This window comes from Choristoneura fumiferana, chromosome 14, assembly GCF_025370935.1.
Source record: "Choristoneura fumiferana chromosome 14, NRCan_CFum_1, whole genome shotgun sequence".
Lineage (NCBI taxonomy): Eukaryota > Metazoa > Arthropoda > Insecta > Lepidoptera > Tortricidae > Choristoneura > Choristoneura fumiferana.
The window spans coordinates 16,334,853-16,349,408 of NC_133485.1; the positions used below are offsets into that span (position 1 = coordinate 16,334,853).

Here is a 14,556-nt window from a genome sequence, read left to right on the forward strand (position 1 = left end):
TGTTTTTATAGTGATAAACCAGTTCGATTCCTTTATTTATCAATAGTATGATGATAAGAAAAATAGGATAATTAACAATATTTCAAGTAGTTGGTACTTGTGGATAAAATATACAGTTTTGCTGTGTATCGGAAATCGTTTGATGCTTAATTCAAAAGGGTTAAAAGGTTGATTTATACTACACCGTTGCCGTATCTTTTAAAACGTTAGGCAGATACTTGGAATTATTACAGACACGAACAATAATAAATTTTACAATAAAAGTCCACTCGTGAGCACGTCCGCTACAAGTCGTCAAATCGTTAAGTTAATTATTAGCGATAAATCGTCACGTTTAAATCTCGTAAGTAATAAACTACAAGTGAAAATTGTGAGTGTAAAAAAAGCGGCTAAGTGCGAGTAGGACTCGCCCATGAAGAATTCCGTAGCATCAAGTAACCTAATAATAATATAAAAGTTTCCTTTACTTTACGATTTATGACGTATTAAAAAAAAATTCTTACTAGATCTCGTTGAAACCAATTTTCGGTTGAAGTTTGCATGGTAATGTACATCATATACATATTTTTTTTAGTTTTATCATTCTCTTGTCTCGTGTCTCTCGCGCAAACTATTCAGTTTAGAATAAAATGATATTAGAAACCTTAATATCATTTTTGAAGACTTATCCATAGATAACCCCACAGGTATAAGTTTGAAGAAAAAAAAATTGAGTTTCAGTTCTAAGTATAAATTTATTGTTTTTTTTTCTATTTTTGTATGAAAAGCTCAATGCGGTTCAAAGAATACATCTGCTTACCAAGTTTCAACAGTATAGTTCTTATAGTTTCGGAAAAAAGTGGCTGTGACATGCGGACGGACAGACAGACCGACAGACATGACGAATCCATAAGGGTTCCGTTTTTTGCCATTTGGCTACGGAACCCTGACAATACTATTTATTGCAAAAAAACACGGGTCGAGTTTTTTTTTTGGGATCCTTTTGACTGCCATAATTACAATACAATACAATACAAAGACTCTTTATTGTACACCAGACATACAGAAAACAGATACACAGAGAAAAAAAATGAAAAGGTGAGCAATAGGCGGCCTTATCGCTTAAGAGCGATCTCTTCCCGGCAACCTTTTTTACAGAAATAAGGAAGGACTAGTTTACAACAGGTGGTGCATCAAAAGTAGATCAGAAAATTTAAACGTTACAGCAATAGATCTACGAATACATACATAATTATATCGTACATATAATATACGTCCAAAATAAATATAGGTAGTGAGATAAACAGCAACAAATAAATAAATAAATTATAATAAGGCTAAAAATTACAAGATGACAGATAGTGCTCCTTAAGCATAGATTTAAATAGTGACAAAGACTTTGCATAGTTTTATAAGTCATAATATGAAATTTGTCATAATTATTGTTAGTCATATTTTTTCCCGCTGAAACCATTAATTTTTCATAAATTTTTAAATGGCCATCCTGCAGACCTCTATATTTTTTTCCCGCTGAAACTGCATTAACATTTTTCATAAAAATTTTTCAATTCATGCTAGCTACACGTCTATAGGTTAGGCTAGGTTTGTTTTATAACAATGCTGAAAAATAAATGTTTTCAAAGAAAAAAAGAGTTATGTCAATCAATACAATCATTATGTTTAACAATTTTCGACCAGTCGATAGATCCGTTTTTTTATATAAAACAGACCCGTGATTGACCCCTATCTCATCCGATGTGCCAAATGTCAGTAACAGCCTATTCACTCAAGCCTTGAAGCGACATGGGTTGAATTTATGCGGAAATACAGATGATGGGAGCGAATTCCATTCCTTAGCAGTGCGCATTATAAAAAAAATCGGCAAAGAGCGTGTCAGCCACGCCCGAAATAGGTTTTCGTAGCCATTACGAAAAAATTAAGTAATATTTTTTTAAAGATTTCGTATTTTGTATGGAATATCCCAAGTTTAGGTATATTTTATACCTTAGGCTGCTATTTACTCCTAAACTACTAATAATTCTCAAGAAAACTTAACCGCTATAGTTTTCCTTGTAAGTTTGATAAACTTTATATATTGCGGAAATATAATAATATAAAAAATATAAATTGCGGAAAATAAATAGAAGTAAATTTTTGCACTGGTAACACTAAATTCAAATGTTTTCTGTCTATTGCTGTCAACGTTGTTTGCGCGTGGTATTTTAAAGTGTTATTTTGTGTTTTTGTGTGTTAAAATGCCGAAGATTATACATAGCCTTGAAAGGAAAATAATTCACAATTTATAAAAGTATTTGTCACAGAAAAAGTCTGAGGGATTACAAAATATTCCTTTAAAAAACATCACCGACAACGTTGTCAATATTATGACTGGTAGGTATCGTATAGTGTGTAAAGAATGTTGCAATATAAAACTTAGAAGTGCTGCCCTCAAATGGCAAAAACGGAACCCTTATAGTTTCGCCATGTCTCTGTCTGTCTGTCTGTCTGTCCGTCCGCGGCTTTGCTCAGAGACTATCAATGCTAGAAAGCTGTAATTTTGCACGAATATTTAAGAAAACTATGACGACAAAATAGTACAGTCAAAATGAAAAAAAAATTTTTTTTAGGTTACCTCCCATATATGTAAAGTGGGGGTGATTTTTTTTTCTCATCTAACCCTAGGGGTATTGTTGGATAGATCTTTTAAAACTATTAGGGGTTTGCAATAACGATTTTTCGATTCAGCGATGTGTCATAGACAATGACAATCTCGACGAAACTGCGTGTCCAACGAAATTCATTAATTATTGTCACCCCGAGCGACGACTTTGCGAGACTGATGACGACTGATGCGAGACTGTCCCTTTACTACTTGATACATTGCACTATTTATTTAGTTAGTTGCCGAAAGTTTGCCTGTTCTTAACCCTCGACGCAAAAAAAAAGAGGGACCGCTATGTGTGTCTGTCTGTGGCACCGTAGCACAAACAGGTAGCTTAAACAGGTGAACTCATTTGAATGTGTTTTTTTTTAAAGCAGGTTTTCTAATTTACTTCTTATGGGGTATTTATTTACACACAAAATAAAAAAACCCTGAAATCGAATCATACGTTTGAGAGCTACGATGCCACAGACAGACATACATTGGCATTAAGATTATAGCACCCTTTTCTCACGTCGGGGGTATAAAAAGCATAGGGAAATAAAATAAAAATAATACTAAATCGAAAACCTGTAGTTACAAATATCACACAGATCGTTTCTGTTGGGCAAGCTGCCTACGAGTATAAGCCTGGCTGCGTTTTCTCGTTGTATTGTAATGTCAATACGTTGACTGAAGAAATATTAGAGCCCTATGGTCGGTCACCTGTGGAACGGTCATTTATTTTTTTCAATTAAGTAAAATAGTTTTTGAGCTTTAGGGACTGTTTCACCACCCATTGATTAGTCAATGACGGTTAAGACTAATCAATGGGTAGTGAAACAGCCCCTTAGAATCATTATTTTGCGGGGTGCAATTTATCGGGATAAAAGGTATCATGTGTTAATTAACGTCATAAACTACCGGTATGCCAAATATAAAAATAAAATAAAATTGTGCTTCTGGTCAAATTGAACAAGAAAAGGTGGTAAAATAACAAAGGTTTCAAGAGGCATGCACTCGTTGAATTCAAGGATTTTGATCAAAATACTAAACAAGACCGTCTTATTTTAATTAAATTGATTTTGGGCAGTTAATAAACTTCCACAGGGTAAAAGAGTCTTCACATTAACCGATCTGATATCGGTGTCGGGCGCTCCGATATCGGAGCAAGTAAAATATATCGGATCCGATAGCCAATCACACGATTTGAACGACAGGTGAATTATACCGAAGCAGCTGCTGCACCTAGATCCTGCAGGGCTACTACAAAACTCGCAAATCGAAGTTCGTATCCCACCGTCCCTTTCACTCGCGTATTAAATGACATAAGCATCAGCGGGACGGCAACATACAAAGTTCGAGTTTTGCACTTCGTGCGTATAGGGCCTCTACCCTTAGTGTAAGTTTTCGGTTACAAAATACGTCTCGATCGCGTTCGCGTTAAAATCTCAACTTGTATGGAAACACGAGCATCGTAAACGTTCCGCTAGAGGCGCTGTTCGTGTTTGCATACAAGTTGAGATTTTAAAGCGATCGCGATCGAGACGTATTTTGCAACCGAAGACTTACACTAAGGGCACTGTACTATGAAGTGCAAAATTTGAATTTCGTATCTTGCCGTCCCGCTGACGCTAATACTCGTATTATTTAATACGAGAGGGAGAGAAACGGTGATGTACGATCTCTCTCACTCTCTTTCTCTCCTTCAGCCCATAGCCACCCAATGCTGAGTGTAGGCATCCTGCATTGCTCGCCACTCGTCTAGGTCTAGACCTCCTCATCCAGCACCTTCCCGCCACTTTGACCAGGTCGTCGGTCCACCTCATCTCCTGTCCACCAACGTTTCTCCGCCCGGTTCTGGGTCTCCACTCCATCACGGCCTTCCTCCGTCTTCCATCACTCCTACGGCCTATTTGTTCAGCCCACTTCCACTTCCTTTGGGTGTTGCCTTGGCTATATCGGTGAGTCTTGACGGTACGATACGAACTTCTATTTTCGAATGGCGCAGTAGTAGCCCCCCATAGATCACTGAATCGAAAAGTCGTCTTAGCAAAACCCAAATGATTTTAAAAGACACATCGAACGATATCCCACACTATGTCGAAATAAAAAAAAACCCACTTTACGTCTATGTACACTAAAAAAAATTTTTTTATTTTTTTTTATTTTACCACTGTTGGCATGACTAATACGTATATTCATGCCAAATTACAGTTTTATACTATCTACTAACGGTCTCTGAGGTTAGCCGTAGACAGACAGATAGATAGACAGACAGACAGAGAGACAGACAGACAAACAGACACACGGCAGACTTGGCGAAACTATAAGGATTACTAATTGACAACAGAACCCTAAAAATGCAGTATTAATTTCTAAGTTTTAAATGTATGTACCTATCTGGATAAATACTCAAAGGTTTTGAATTAAATTTCCCAATTCCAAAATCTTAAACCGCAAGAACATTATTCATTTTTACCCAACATTGCTATTTAAGTTCTAAAAAAAAAACGTAAATATTTTTTATAAACACAACCCCGTTTGAGCTGAGTACACATCTGTGTATGAATTTCATCTCATCAATCAATGTACAATATGTACACGCCCTAATGGGAAAAAGCAAAGTAACTCACAGCCGCGTAAAAATAAATATGAATAATTTTAAGTAACAATTTCAGCTGTTGTAGATTTTTGCCTGGAAATAATTCAACATATTCAAATGAATAGAAATACAAATAATTTATTCGTCGTACAGGTTAGTTTAGTTAAGTTTAGTTTATTTATTCACTCAACATAACAATTACATTATATAAATACATTAAGTCACATTATATAAGAATTTATGCTGAGATCGTTAAACAGCTGGTACGATAATATAGACTTGTATAATTATGATGTGTTCAAGGGATAGACAAATAGAAATGTCTTGTAGGTAGGCATATTCAGTTCATGCAGTAAATTAATAATCCATACTAATTATAAATGCGAAAGCGTGTTTGTATGTTTGTCCGTCTTTCACGCCGAAACGGAGCGACGGATCGACGTGATTTTTGACATAGAGGTAGTTTATGGGCCAGAAAGTGGCATAGGCTACTTTTTATCCCGGAAAAATGCACAGTTCCCGAGGGAACGGCGCGCGATAACCGAATTAAAAGCGGGCGAAGTCGTGGGCAAAAGCTAGTAATAAATAAATACCTAATCATAATAAAATTTATTTATTCAAATAACAAGGATCCATCATTTGTTAGTATTACTTATAAATATGTTACATATACTATACATAATGTATTATATACATAATGTGGTCTTAAAAAATGTTATATTATCACTCATATACTACTGCATTGAATAGTAGGCCTGAAGTTTGTCGAAGATCTTGGATACCATGCCTAATACGATTTTAGCAAGTAGTGCAATGTATGACGAGGATTGTGTGGTAAAACCCAAAAACTCAAAATAATAATTCTGTAAAAAAATCGAATTTAAACTTTTACATAGAGTGTTATAGGCTAAATATAATAATAACACAGTGTTATTTTTTTTGCAACGGTTAATTTTGTCTTATCGGATTTGACCACGCAACCCTCGTGTGTTAATTATATCTTTTTGGCGAGCTCTCCTAAATACAGGAAATTTGGTTTCTGTTACATTTTATAATATAAAGATATGACAGGGGACCGGTTGAACAAACGAAGCTTAAACTTAAATAAAGTTTACGCATGTAGTTCTTAAAAGGAGTGCAGCTTGCTCGGTTCTTCGAAGCAGCGTCAAGTTAGTAACTCAAATAGTACGAATGTTGACTATAGCCAGTGGAACGACGATCAGTTGGCTATAAAAAAGTACCTAACTATAGATAAATTATAATTCATATGGACTTCTGCGAATTAGAGATTAAAAAGTTGCAAGTATACTTTGGTTGCGCAGATTATACACACAAACGCACGTACGCACGCAATGTCTGTCTTAAGTGTCAAATCAAAATTTTCGTCAAACTTTTGTCAACTTTACAATTAGACCTTTACCAGAAGTTATATCATCTAAGTAAAAAAAAAAATATCGATTCAGCGAAAAGTTAACCAGGCAGTTTGTAACAATGAACTGAACCGTGTGTCGATATTATTAATAACCAAGAAAAACAAGGTATGTAAACTATTCCAGGACCTTAATAAGTTCCACTGATGCACACAGACACAAAACAGATAAGTAGGTTACAGAAATCAATCTACATACAAAGTGCGCTCGAGCAACGCACACATAGATACTGTTTACGGACAAGATATTATGTCGGACCGGGTGGGACCAGTACGAGCTCGAGTGCTATCCGCTTGAGACTCGACGCGTGAACTTTTTTATGCAATAATGGAGAATGCGAATTTATTACACTTTCTAATATAATAATCGTGCATTTCGCCAATGTCGAAATCGTCGCAAGATATTTTCAGTGATAAATTTGTAATATAACAATGACAAACATTAAAATATTTTAGTTCCATTCTTCCCGTTTCATTCTCAACAATAAATCAAACAACTAGATACGACTGCCACTACCACAACCTTTTTTTTTGTGCATAAGCCATAGTTGACAACCCTAGAGCGACCGCCGAGCGTAGGTATGAAAAGTGAAGTACATACATGAGATTGACTTCTGTACTTATCTGTTTTATGGCACAGGTATTATCTAAAAACGAGAGAGCTGTTTTTAAACGTTGGTTAAAATGTTGGTTGCCTGAACTTGTTTGCAAGAAAATCTTAGTCTTAGTTTAAAGTCGCGTAGTTCGTAGCGAGGCTTTATGAATGATTCATTGCAACAGGTTCTGAAGCATAACGTATTACGTTTAAAATTTCGGTTCTTTTATTGTACTCGCAGTATCTACTTTTGTATCTGATATCCTGTCAATCGTTCAAAGGTTAACTGGAAGAGATTCCTTTAAGGTTCGCATTTGTACATCTTATTATCGTGTGTTTTGATATTGTCATATGTTTTATGTACAATTAAGAGTTTTACAATACAATACAATACGTATACGGGATCTTCGATAAACGTTTTTATGCTTACAAAAAATATCTCAAAATCTACAGGATGGTCAATCCATATAGGACAGTGGCGAGATAAGTCAAAAACTGTCAAGAGATGGGTAATTTTGGGAATCATGGTGTCGATTTTAGATTAAAAAAAATGCATTTTTTTATCTATCTCGCCCACGGAGTTATCTCCATTGCAGTAATTCCTATTCAGCGCGAATCAAATCCCGTATCATCATGGCAAAAGGGAACCGTGGCTGAAATAAATGTAAGCTTCTAGAACAAATTAGAATGGGCTTAATTTTGTTCTAATATTTTTTTTTTCGTTAAAGAATCTTGATTCTACACACAAATTGATCAAAATATCAAAATTCCGGGATTAAATAAGTGAGTTTGTGTGCGTTCGTGCGTCGCGCGCGCGTGCGTGTAGGTGTGTGTGTTGTGCAAAACGATTGACTTTGAATATGCAATAGGCAAAGGATAAGAAAAGGTCTGTACACATTACATCCTATCACAGAATATATAATAGTACTAACGTACAGAACACGCTCCGCCCCGCACCGGTTCGAGTTACCCTACCCCTCAAGCGCAGATTGCAGAAAAACCGTAGGAAAGCAGTCGGGTGCGCAACGCGATGTATGCCGGCCGCACGGCACCAAGTTCGTTAGCAATAATTTTGCGAAATGGTAACGGTACCCTACCTACTTTCTTTTGTAAATAAATAATGATTTCTGAAATCGCGATTAATACATGAAATAACAACCTACCGAATAATTCGTTTAAGTTTGTAGTCTTATATATCTATTGTAATTGAAAATAATAATGCTTAAATAAACAGACAGACACATTTTAAGTAGGTTTAAATAAATAGGTAAGATTGAGGATTACATTTATTTGCACATATCTAAGCTACATATACCTTTACTTATAGTACTAGTGTTTTGCGGGAGGTACGATAAAATTTCCATAACGAGGATTTTACATTAAAATCAATTTTTAAACAGTAAACTCTAAAAAAAAAACATTTTTCTTTACTCCTCATCTACGTTCTTGCTCTAAGCTATTAAAGTACTGAACCCTAGCACTAAAGGGGTCAGGTCGCAGGGGTCACAGTGGTGCATTCAAGCCTGCACCGGATGGTATCAAAGGGGCTTTCACACGGTATCTTCAGACGAGCCATCTCGCGTGTTTTCACGTGTTGCGACGCTTTAGAGAATACATTAATGAGCATGTAATGAAGCCGTGGACGGGTTTGAAAACGTGTAAGTAACGGATAAGTTAGCTAAGTCTCTCCCAGCCTACGTCCCACTGCTGGGCACATGCCTCCTCTCAGAATGAAAGGGCCCAGTGCGGATTGGGAACTTCACACACACCATTGCATTACTTCTAAGGTTTGTGCAGGTTTCCTCACGATGTTTTCCTTCACCGAAAAGCTCGAGGTAAATTTCGCAGATGAATTTAGAAAAACTCAGAGGTGCGAGCCGGGGTTTGAACTCACGATCCTCTTGAGAGGCCATAGGTCAAACAACTCGGCCACCACGGCTTTCTAAGTTAGCAAAGTAATTGAAAGAAAAAATATCAAAGTCAAAGTTAAAATATCTGACGAATAGCCAAGTAGTTAGAGAACCTGACTATGAAGCTTGGGGTCCCGGGTTCGATCCCCGGTCAGGACAGATATTTGTATGTATGTATGTATGTAAACTCTTTATTGTACAAAAGAAAAGAAACAAAACACACTTGACAAACTTTGAGATACTTGTACAAAGGCGGACTTATCCCTTGAAGCTTTAGCTTTAGCTTTATCCTTTTATTTGTATGAATAATACGAATGATTGGTCTTGGACGTTTAATACTTATGTATTTAAGTATGTTTTATCTACCGGGTGGGCCCCTGTAACAGGAGCAAAAAATTAAAACACAGGTTCTGCTACTCAAATGGAACTACTTTAGTTCTGCAACTTTCAAAAATTAAGTAATTTCATCATTATGATTATTCTAAACAAATTAGCCCTCCTATTCAGCGTAGTTAACAGCGTGGCTTAGAGCAACGCGGGCTTCCTATCGGAAATTCGGTAATTGTAATTGTATTCTATGCATTTTTATTTGTGAAATTTCAGTTTCGATTATGTATTTCAACCATTATAACAAACATACTGTAAATATGTTGATTGATGTTTCATTTAACTAATTATTTTTTTATAATTTTATGTATTTTGAACGTAAACATTATCAACATATTCATTTTGTGCCATATGACTAGGAACCATTATGAATTATAACTAATTATATCGGGTGTGGCCTGTAATATGAGCAAAAAATTAAAACATAGATCATACTATGATCTATTCGTAAAGAGTATGATCTAAAGCAACAAACGATTTATAAAACATTTATTATACAATTCTGATTTATCAAGAACATTTTTTTGCTAATAGTTTGAACTAGCAACAGTGACCAGTTTCATTATATGATGCCCCAGCGTGTAAAGTCTCTCACGATTCCACGGATGCGTTCCTGTGCTAATTCATTTGGCTTGATAACCATCTCCGTTATATTTGCGTCTATCTTCGGGGCATCTTCAGGAGCCACCGTTACCACAGGCGCCATGGCAAGCCCGAGGGTAAGAGCCATTGGCCTCGCCTGAAAAAAATATAATAGGCTTTGTTAGAGGTTTAAGAACTTGTCTGTCCCCATACAATGATTTTTTGAACTACCCTATGTTCACAACTTATCATAAGTAAGATTTTTTTATTGCTACTAAAACTGCGTTCTATCAAATAATAATAGAACAATGAGTTACATTGGATTCTGACGATTACCCCAAAATGCTTTGTATATGTCGGCGGCCAATCGTAAAATCCTAGGCCAGGCATATCACGATGTGCCTGAGAAATAATACGGCAGATCGATTAGAGCAACGCATTCATCGATATTCCTAGCTCTATACCGGACACATCGTGACAATGCCGAAAAAAATTTAGGTACGACGAGCGAAGCGAGGAGTGGTTAGTATGAATTGTGACCACAACGCATGAGCCGAGCGAGTGAAGCGAGCGTGCCGCGGCAGCGGCCGGCCAAGTCCAGAACTGATATGGCGGCGTTTCATGATATGCCTAGGAATTTCATGATCTGCCTAAACTAGCCAAATCACGAAATGGTGGTGTTTCATGATATGCCTAGGAATTTCATGATCTGCCTGAACGTCACAAGGCAAATTGTTAAACGGTGAGTTTTGAACGATATGGCGGATGTCCCTTAGCCAACTCAAGAACTGGCGCCATTTCACGATATGCCTAGGAATTTCGTGATCTGGCGGACTTTACGATCGGCCGCCGACATATACATTGTTTTTTCATCAATTGGGCATGGATTGGTCGTAAACGTTTTTTTTTATGAAGATCAGATTGATCTTAAACCTTTTTCAATTCAACAATAAATAACGCACATTGGTTTATTAGACTGTGAAATTGATGAGTCAATTCCATTCGTGTTAACAAAACAGAAATCATCCTTACCTCTATCAAATCATTGTCAAAGTTTTTTCTCGGATATACCTTCTCTACATCAATATTTAGTTTCTGCAAGGCCACACTTAGTTCCGTGTAGTAGTGATCCAAAAGACGTTGGTAGTGGAGCCGGCGAAACTCCTCATCAGAGCCAGAAAAAATGAAATGCATCAAATCACTCACTGGGTTACCCATCCTCAGAGTTTGGAAGTCCAGAGGTACAATCTGGAGTTTGCCGTTCTGTAACAAAGAAATGAATATGATTTGGAAACATCTGGTAGGTGAGCATAATTCGTTCTTAGCATAACGATTAAGCTTATGTTCGTGTAGTTGTTTTTGTATACCATCGTGAAATAGCTTTTACTCGTATTCTTTTATTATCTTTAGTTGTTTTGCATACCATCGCGAAATAGCGTTTACTCGCATTCTTTTATTACTTTCCATAAACAACTAATACTTCATAGATTTGCAACTTCATCTCAAAGAATTCGTGTATCGCTATCCCGTGGGAACTATGTTATTATCTGGAATAAATGAAGCCTATCTCTATTTAAGGATATCAAATTATCTCTACATCAATATATTAAAGTGAAACTAATAAACAAACTTAACTTAACATCTTGTCATAAGTTAGGATTGTTACTTTCAACATGTTGGTAACATATTTCTTTGGTAATGACTAATTGTGATCAAATGTAAATACCTACATTTTTTTTGCCTCATTATTTTTAGTAGCTTTATCTACTACATTATTATCATTACAATCAAGAAATAACTCACCCGACGCTTCTGCATTAAATTGCTGGGCCTGTAATCTCCATGAATCAACATAGTTTTGTCTTCCATAAAACGTTTCATAGATTCCGCCAATATTTCCGTCTGTGAAAAATATTTCCGTACTCTATCCGCTTGTTCCGCGGTAACAACTTCACAGCTGTTGTTGATTGCTTGTTCCAGAAACATCTGCATCAATCCATCATTTGCAAGTATGTCAACATAAAAAGGGGCCACCATTTTCTCAAATTCTGCGGGATTCTCATCCCGTAATGCTAGTCCTAAGGCGTGGAATCTGGCCATTTGTTGCACAGATGCTGCTGCGTACTCCCAGTTATAAGTTTTCATCCTATCAAAATTGCCAAAACCACTTGCTTCTAAATTCTCGAGCACCAAAGTTTCTTCCAACCTAGTAAGCACATGACCGTAATATTTAGGGATTACTAACCTGTGCTCTGCAGGGACATTGTTTTTCTGATATAGCCTCTCAAAATTAACGGCCAATTCTGTGTAGAATACACTTTCTATCATATACACTTTAGCCATCATTTCATTTTGAACTCTAATTTCCTCACCCAAGTTGGCCACTTTAGCAAATAAATTCAGATTAGGCTTGAATGATTCTGATATCGTTGCCAAATATAAACAAGTTGTATAATTAGCTCCTCCTGATGATATTGGTTTAATGTCAATGCGAGCATCTTTGTAACCTTGCTCTTTTGATATTCTTTGAAGTACATTTCTTAATTTTTCTTCGGAATTCGCCATTTTTTTTATTTTTATTAATGAACAAATATATATTCTGCTACACGTCCGCCACTCAATGATAATATGATTATCTTGTAACTTGTTGTTTTTATAGTGATAAACCGGTTCGATTGCGTTATTTTATCAATAGTATGATGATAAGAAAAATAGGATAATTAACCATATTTCAAGTAGTTGGTACTTGTGGATAAAATATACAGTTATGCTGTCTATCGTAAATCGTTTGATGCTTAATTCAAAAAGGTTAAAAGATTGATTTATACTACACCGTTGCCGTATCTTTTGAAACGTTAGGCAGATACTTGGAATTATTACAGACACGAAAAATAATAATGTTACGGCGGTGGGTTAGGTGGTAAAGTTTGATCATGCTTTTCGACCCCTTGGAAGCGTTTTCAGCAGGCTGAAATTCCGTTTCAGGCCGTTTCAGAGAATGCTCTATCACATATTAGTTTATCAAAATTTCACCCAAGTTGCCGTCGTTTTCAGGCGCCTGAAACATGTTTTCAGTCCGTTTTAGGCCACCCTCTATCCGATGACACCATAACCTGAAACCCCGTTTTCAGGACCCTTTATGGGCCTTTGAAGTACATTTCAGTATATGGCGAAATTTTCAATACGAGTGAAAGAGATAGCACGATTAGAAAGAGACAGCTATGCTGAGAACATTCGAGAAGGTGTGTGACAAGGATAGCCTATATGTGTGAGAGAGCCAGACAGATGATGCTATTTCCGGAATAGTCTAGTAACTGTGTGAGGGAGATAGCACATGAAAGAGACAAACTACTCGTTTCTGGAACATTCGAGATGTAGGTATGACGTCCTAGCTGGACTGTTCTTGAACTTTGTGGACCGATTCACCGGGGGTATATAAGCCGGGCGAGGTTGCGGCGAAGTGAGTTTCGAATGCGATACCGAGAGATAAACATCGAAGAGAATCAAAGCGACTTGTAAGTGAGTTTTAGGGTGCAAAATTACTGTAAACTATTTTTAAGTGTTTTGTAAAGTTAAGTCATCATGTCAGCCGAAAGACGTCCACTGCTGGACATAGGCCTCCCCCAAGGCTCTCCATTCAGATCAGTTTTGTGCTTTCCGCATCCACCGCGATCCCGCGATCTTAGCCAAGTCGTCGCTCCATCTTGTTGGAGGCCTACCGACAGCTTGTCTGTTGTCTGTCGTCTCCCGGTCCGCGGACGCCATTCGAGAACCTTCCGACCCCATCGGCCATCAGTCCTGCGAGCAATGTGCCCCGCCCACTGCCACTTTAGTTCCGCAATTCTTCGGGCAATAAAAAAAATAAATTGCGGAAAATAAATAGAACTAATTTTTTGCACTGGTAACACTAAATTCAAATGTCCTCTGTCTATTGCTGTCAACGTTGTTTTCGCGTGGTATTTTAAAGTTTTATTTTGTGTTTTTGTGTGTTAAAATGCCGAAGATTATACATTGCCTTGGGAGGAAAATAATTTACAATTTATAAAAGTATTTGTCACAGAAAAGTCTCAGGGATTAGAAAATATTCCTTTAAATAACATCACCGACAACGTTGTCAATATGACTGAGAGGTATCGTATAGTAAGTGTAAAGAATGTTGCAATATAAAACGTAGAAGAACTGCTCTCGCGTCAGGTTTTTTATATTCCTGGTCAACCTTTAATAACCGTTGAAAGTAAAGTCCTCGAGTGATGATCACAAACCGGAACATGGAGCGTTGACATGCCTGCCACTAGGTAAACTGACATCATTGCGGCAACATGTGACAGTGATGAGTTGCGAAATTATTTCACTTAGTAGCTGGGCGACCGAGCTTTGCTCGGGCTACAACTCGATTATAAGTGTTTTCCCAGAGATACCAAGCTAGAT

The 14,556-nt window shown here is 36.9% G+C and overlaps 1 protein-coding gene across 1 annotated transcript; it reads right to left on the reverse strand.

Moving 5' to 3' along the window:
* Positions 1-10,020: 10,020 nt before the first annotated feature.
* LOC141435314 (uncharacterized) lies at positions 10,021-12,762 on the reverse strand. The gene is made up of 3 exons (XM_074098019.1): positions 11,932-12,762; positions 11,161-11,391; positions 10,021-10,285 (listed from the first exon to the last, which is right to left on the reverse strand). Exons 1-3 carry the CDS (start codon positions 12,691-12,693, stop codon positions 10,109-10,111), a joined length of 1,170 nt encoding a protein of 389 aa, XP_073954120.1. The 5' UTR covers positions 12,694-12,762; the 3' UTR covers positions 10,021-10,108.
* Between the last annotated feature and the right edge of the window lie 1,794 nt (positions 12,763-14,556).

What these genes read in the sequence shown, in the direction of transcription:
- LOC141435314 (XM_074098019.1), bottom strand. Translation starts at nt 12,693, where the DNA reads ATGGCGAATTCCGAAGAAAAATTAAGAAATGTACTTCAAAGAATATCA. An exon ending in ATTTAATGCAGAAGCGTCGG is followed by an intron (nt 11,392 to 11,931) that starts GTGAGTTATTTC and finishes TCTTTGTTACAG; the next exon opens with AACGGCAAACTCCAGATTGT. An exon ending in TTGACAATGATTTGATAGAG is followed by an intron (nt 10,286 to 11,160) that starts GTAAGGATGATT and finishes TATTTTTTTCAG; the next exon opens with GCGAGGCCAATGGCTCTTAC.